Source organism: Musa acuminata, chromosome BXJ3-7 (genome assembly GCF_036884655.1).
Source record: "Musa acuminata AAA Group cultivar baxijiao chromosome BXJ3-7, Cavendish_Baxijiao_AAA, whole genome shotgun sequence".
NCBI classification, from domain to species: domain Eukaryota; kingdom Viridiplantae; phylum Streptophyta; class Magnoliopsida; order Zingiberales; family Musaceae; genus Musa; species Musa acuminata.
The window spans coordinates 31,040,712-31,046,653 of record NC_088355.1 but is presented as its reverse complement, the minus strand read 5'-3'; the positions used below and the strand labels follow the sequence as shown (position 1 = coordinate 31,046,653).

The 5,942-nt window shown below is 43.3% G+C and overlaps 1 protein-coding gene across 1 annotated transcript; it reads right to left on the bottom strand.

The window, feature by feature from the left end:
- Nucleotides 1-1,570: 1,570 nt before the first annotated feature.
- LOC103973541 (receptor-like protein EIX2) lies at nt 1,571-4,181 on the bottom strand. Its single transcript, XM_065159380.1, has 3 exons — nt 3,983-4,181; nt 3,689-3,855; nt 1,571-3,616 (listed from the first exon to the last, which is right to left on the bottom strand). Exons 1-3 carry the CDS (start codon nt 4,179-4,181, stop codon nt 1,571-1,573), a joined length of 2,412 nt encoding a protein of 803 aa, XP_065015452.1.
- Between the last annotated feature and the right edge of the window lie 1,761 nt (nt 4,182-5,942).

Here is a 5,942-nt window from a genome sequence, read left to right as displayed (position 1 = left end):
AGGAAAGATTTAGATCTCTCTAAATAGATATATCAGAAAAGTACCTTAGAGAGGATAAATCATAAATTAACTCGTAGAGCTTATTACAAAAATTCTTTACATAAAATCGATCATCTCTCTCTCTCTCTCTTTTCTTTTTCTATGCATCACTCTTTTCACCGTTCACACATCACACAGCACACGTCTCCACTTCCCTTTTCTTTAATTTTTTTTAATAACCGATTATATTTGGGCTCAATGGCCCTGTTGTCTAGTCCTAGTCCACGGTCTGAACCCAATAAACACATCTCGATGACACGTACAATTGAATCAACCTAAAACGTATCTCAATGATACGTGTCTAAATCAATACAAAGCACATCTCGATGGCATGCATGGCTAGATTGGCCTAGAGTATATTTGAATGACATTGTAACCGAACTAACCCACAACATATTTCAATGACAGAAGCAGCCTAATCAACCCAAGGCACAATACAATGACAATTACGACTAGAACAATCGAGCAAACAATTCATGATTTAGTTCTGTGTCGATAGGTCAATATGGATCACATCCCAACTTGCTCACATTGTGCTCAATAAACAAAGAAGTGGGGGAGGCAAATAACACAGGGGTAGACACATGACCGACACCTCAGTGTCATGCAATTGATGCCTCATCGCCACATGCCTAAAATTTCATCACAAAGTCGAGTAGACTAGATGCAATCACATTCTAGATTCGATGCACCATGGTTGCAATTAAATCTGTAAGAGGCACACCATCTTTCCTGTAATGGATGACTATCGTACGAGTAATAATATTTGGAGTTCATTATAAAAAGACTTCGTAGATGCACCATGAGACATTTTTATTTTAAAAAATATAAACTAAATCCTTCAAATCGTTACTGACTTAGATATCAAAGGGCCATCGTCTTAAGCCACTTCTGATAACTTCAAATTAAGATTTAGATCAAACAATTAACATAGCAAAAATCATGATATATGTTACACTACGAATCTCTCTCTCTCTTGTTTTAAGTTAAATAAAACTTGTGTCACAACATGATACAATCGGATTTAATCATCCGCGGAGGATCATCGATCAACTTCGAGGATCGAAGTACAACAACGACATAACAACGCCTGACAAACAGAGAAGAACATGTATGGAATCCTTTGACCGTCGAACGAACTGTGGTTAGATCAAAGGGGCATTGAAATGGACATTATCGACTCTATCCACCCTACGTGGATGAACAACGTACACCTGACCGCATCTTGCACCCATCAAGTTGATAGTTTGGTTATTCACTTTACACATGATATTAACTTGCATATATGTCATATTAAAATTATGAAATGTTGGGATATTCATTGTCAAATATAACAAAGTAACAATACCAAGAGGGAGAAAAAGCTTCAAGTTTGTGAAGATATGGACTAAAACCTTCTTCTTACATGCTTATGTCTCAATAAGAATGAGAAGAATCTAATAACATGTGAAGGCAAAAACACTACTGCCAGAGCAAACTTGTGTGGTTGCCAGATTGATCTTACGGCAAGAACAGTCTTGCTCTATCTCGTTCATTTTTGTCGGCTTCTCACCCAATAGTAAAGCCCCGAGAAAGATATCTTATCAACCAAGCGAAAGTACGAAATCCTCCAAGCCTTCTTCAACGACAGGATGCCCCAAAATGTCCAGAATCCAACCACAAATCCTATCATCATGCCAATGAAACACCATAGAGTCTCAGACTCATCACTGTTTCTTGTATCCAACACTGGTTCATCAGATCCTGGTACTTCATCCCCTGTGCACTTCTTCGTCAATGGTGTTCCACAGAGATCAGGGTTGCCGGCATATATGGTTGGATCTGTAAGAGTCTGCATCTGGTTGCCCACCGGAATCCTCCCTGATAGTTTGTTATATGACAGGTTCAAGTAGCTCAGATAATTCAACGCAGAAATGCTCGATGGGATCTCCCCATCGAGTAGGTTCTTCGAGAGATCAAGAGATTCTAGCTGTTGCAGGTTGCCAATCTTCCTTGGAATACTTCCTTTCAAACTGTTACCTGATAAGTTTAAGCTCTGCAACCCAACAAGATCTGTGATGCTATCCGGGATTTGTCCATGTAGATCGTTTGCAGACAGGTCCGTGGACATCACCAAAGAAAGTGTGTTGCTGTATTCTAGGTCTCTTCCTTTGATGGTCACCAACAAGCTCTCTTGATATATTGCCGTCAGCTCGATCCCTACGTAGTCCACTGTGTTACCTGAAGCAGTCGTAACGAAGAACTCAGTGATACGCTTATCTGTTGAGACCATGGCACTTAGATTGGCAATCCAGTGAGGAACTGTTCCTGCAAAATTGTTCCCTGCAAGATCCAACACTTGAAGTTCGGAGAGTAGTCCTAATTGATCTGGAATAATTCCACCGAGCATGTTCGATCGAAGACGAAGCATCTTAAGATGTGTTAGGCTTTCTCCGATCCATGGTGGAATGCTTCCCTTCAAGCTGTTCTCTCCAAGATCAAGGATGTACAGGTAAGTGCATTTCTCCAAAGAAGGTATACCCCCATGAAGACTGTTGTTGTTCAAGTGCAAGGATCCCAGGAAGCTCTCCGTGCCAATCCATTGAGGAATCGTTCCCGATAAGTTGTTGTTCGCAAGATTAAGGACAGAAAAGAATCCTAATCCTGTAGTGACTTTCGAGCAGCGAGGGATTTCTCCTGATAAGAGATTACTCGATAAGTCGAGCACTTCCAACATCTGCATCTCACAGATGGACGATGGAATCGTACCAGAAATATGGTTTCGCGAAAGCGAAACGCTCCACAAATCAGTCACGTTATTGAGTATTGGACGAAGATCTCCGGAGAAGGAATTGTCTGAAAGATAGAGGTAACGCACCCCATTGCCAATGCGAGGTAGTGAGCCATGGAATTGGTTCGACTGGAGATCGATGATGGCGGCGTTCTTAAACGTGAAGGTGTCGGGAATGACGCCTCGTATATGATTATGCGAGAGATTAAAATAGTAGACTCGTGATGATGAGTTCCAAAACCAATCTGGCACGGCTGCAGAAATGTTGGCGTCGGACATGTCCATCGTCGAGAACATCCTCTGCGTCCGCAGCCATGCCGGGAACTGCGGTCCCAGAACACAGGAGCCCAGGTGAATGTTCTTGAGCTGGAACTGAGGAAGCCAACTAGAGCTGAATCTGAGAACCAGCGAGTTCGAAGACAGGAGCAGAGCTTCTAACTTTGTTACGTTGCTGAAGTGCACATCGGAGACGATGCCAGAGAGTTGATTGAAGCCGACATCCAACACGATTAGCTCCGAGAGCTGCCCGAAAGATTCAGGAATTGGCCCCTGTAACATGTTGCCTAGGTAGAGGAAGCTCAGTGACGACAGGGTTCCAAGAGATGGAGGAATGAGACAACAGAGCAAGTTGTCCTCAAGATGCAGAGACTTCAAATTCCTGAGCTCCCCAATCCAATCAGGAACTGCACCACCTAGAGCATTGTTCGCCAGATTTAATACCTGCAAGCTGTTTCTGACACATCCAGACAACTGCTTGTCAAAATTCGAGATGTCTGCACTGATCCCATTATGTGACAGGTCTAGAATCTGCAAGTTGCATAGGTTTTTAATGTTCCAAGATGTGGTATCATTGAAATCATTTCTACCGAGTTTTAACACCTGAAGGGAAGCCAAATTCCCAAAGCCAGAGATCGGGCCTTGGAACTGGTTGAAGGAGAGATCGATACTATTGAGATTGCTGATGTTGAACAGGAAGTGATAACAGAGAGATTTTCTCTGATAAAAGAGAGATATTCTCAACTGCATAGCAGATGAGATTTCCTCGACTGCATGAGGAAATCTCTATGCTCAGTTAAAGAAATATCCTCTTTCACTATGTATAAATAGACTTCATTCTCTTATTCTATCATGGTATCAGAGCGGCGTTCTTCTTTTTGAGTCTTTCAACCTCACCCATCAGCTTCACGTCAGGCCATGGAAGCTGCTGCTGCATCATCATCTTCCCACCTTTCATCGCCGCCAGTGCCCCGTCACTGACCCTCTGCTCCAGATCTGTCAGATCTGCTCTGCTTCCGCGTGCTGGTCCATCGACCAGCTCCTGGCCTTCTCCCTTCAACGCCTCCGCCACCGCTGTCCTTGACTCCGGCAACATTATCCTCACTGCTTTCGAGAGGACCTTCTGGGTGCAGGCCTCCCAACAGCCAGCATCCTGCTCTGCCTTCGCAGAGACAAGCAGCCTTCGGTAACTTTCCACGCTGCTGCCTCATTGCCAAGGTTCCTCACTGCTGATCTATTGCACACAGATCTGCAGTTGTCTTGCAGAAAGCTGATCACGCCACTGGCTACATAACTGCCCAGAGTCCCTCCTATAGAACTGCTGCATAGAAATCTATAGCTTTACACCATCTTGCATAGGTCTTTTCCTTTAACGAAGACCTTATTCTTTCACAGATCTTATTTGCCACCACCTAAGGTGATATTGATCTATACCAACACTTCTTTCTCCCTGATCATATCTTCCATATGTCATCATCATCTACCTCTGATGCTCCCATTACTGTTCCCGCAGGGAACCATAGTATCTTCCCACATACAAACCTTATCTCCATAAATGCAGCAACCCTCATCCCCTTCAAATTATCCAACGGTGGTAACTACGCATCATGGCGTGCTCAATTCTCTAATATACTATTTGGCTATGATCTTCTAGGCTATGTCGATGGCTCTCTTCGTTGTCCACCGGCGATGCTCAACATCCCAGGAACATCCGATCCAGTACCAAATTCGGATCACAAACTATGGTTACGCTAGGATCGCCTCATCCTTCAAGCAATTCAAGCCTCGGTCGCTGGATCCCTTGCCCCACTCATTTCTTCATGTGACACTACTACCGAAGCTTGGTGCAAGTTGCAAACCACCTTGGCCAATCGTTCTCGCACTCGCATGCTTAGTCTTCTATCCAGCCTCATAAAGATAAAACAAGATAAAACAAGAGGGAAGTAATATTGATGATTATCTACATAACATAAAGGTTATCATCGATAACTTGGCCTTGGTAGGTCATTCCCTCAGTGATGAAGAAGTTACTGTTTATATCCTCAATGGCCTCGGAGACGAGTACAAGGAATTGGCAGCAGCAATACGGGCGCGTGATTCACCAATCACATTCGAAGAACTTTTCGACAAGCTGATTGACTTTGAGATATATCTCAAGCGCGAGGACAAACCGCCAGGACCATCCATCACAGCTCAAGTCACTCAAAAAAGGAGGGGCAATTCGTATAACAAGATTGTCAACAAAGGTTTGACCAAGACACATTCTGAACCTATGAGCTCTAAACCAATTATTCCTCCTCCTCATCCTCAACATTCCAATCACAACAACCAAGGTGGCTTCTTCAATCATCCGCAGTCCTAGCGCCCTCACTACACAAACCAACAAAGAATTGTTTGCCAACTATGTGATAAAGTCGGTCACTCTGTAAAGGTCTGTCGATCTCGACCCAAACTTCCTACTCAATCACATTGGCCTCAAGCAAATCTCACGACTACTCCAACGACCAGTGATCATAATTGGATTGTGGACTCTAGCGCATCCCACCACATCACCTCAGATCTCCAGAACTTGTCCATCCACAACAACTATGGTGGCACTAAGGACATCATCATCGGTGACAGTAAAGGAATTCCTATTACTCATACGGGTTCTACACTACTTAATTCACCTACCACAACCTTTACACTCGATGATGTTTTATGTGCACCTTACATTAAACGAAATCTCATTTCCGTTTCTCAAATTTGCAAACAAAATAATACCTCCATTTAATTCTTTCCTAACTCTTTTCTTGTTAAGGATTTGAGCACGGGGGCATCATTAGTCCAAGGCCAAAGTAAGGACAATGTTTATGAA

What these genes read in the sequence shown, in the direction of transcription:
- LOC103973541 (XM_065159380.1), bottom strand. Translation starts at nt 4,181, where the DNA reads ATGTTGCCGGAGTCAAGGACAGCGGTGGCGGAGGCGTTGAAGGGAGAA. An exon ending in GCCTGACGTGAAGCTGATGG is followed by an intron (nt 3,856 to 3,982) that starts GTGAGGTTGAAA and finishes TTCCTCATGCAG; the next exon opens with TCGAGGAAATCTCATCTGCT. An exon ending in GGAATTTGGCTTCCCTTCAG is followed by an intron (nt 3,617 to 3,688) that starts GTGTTAAAACTC and finishes TGCAACTTGCAG; the next exon opens with ATTCTAGACCTGTCACATAA.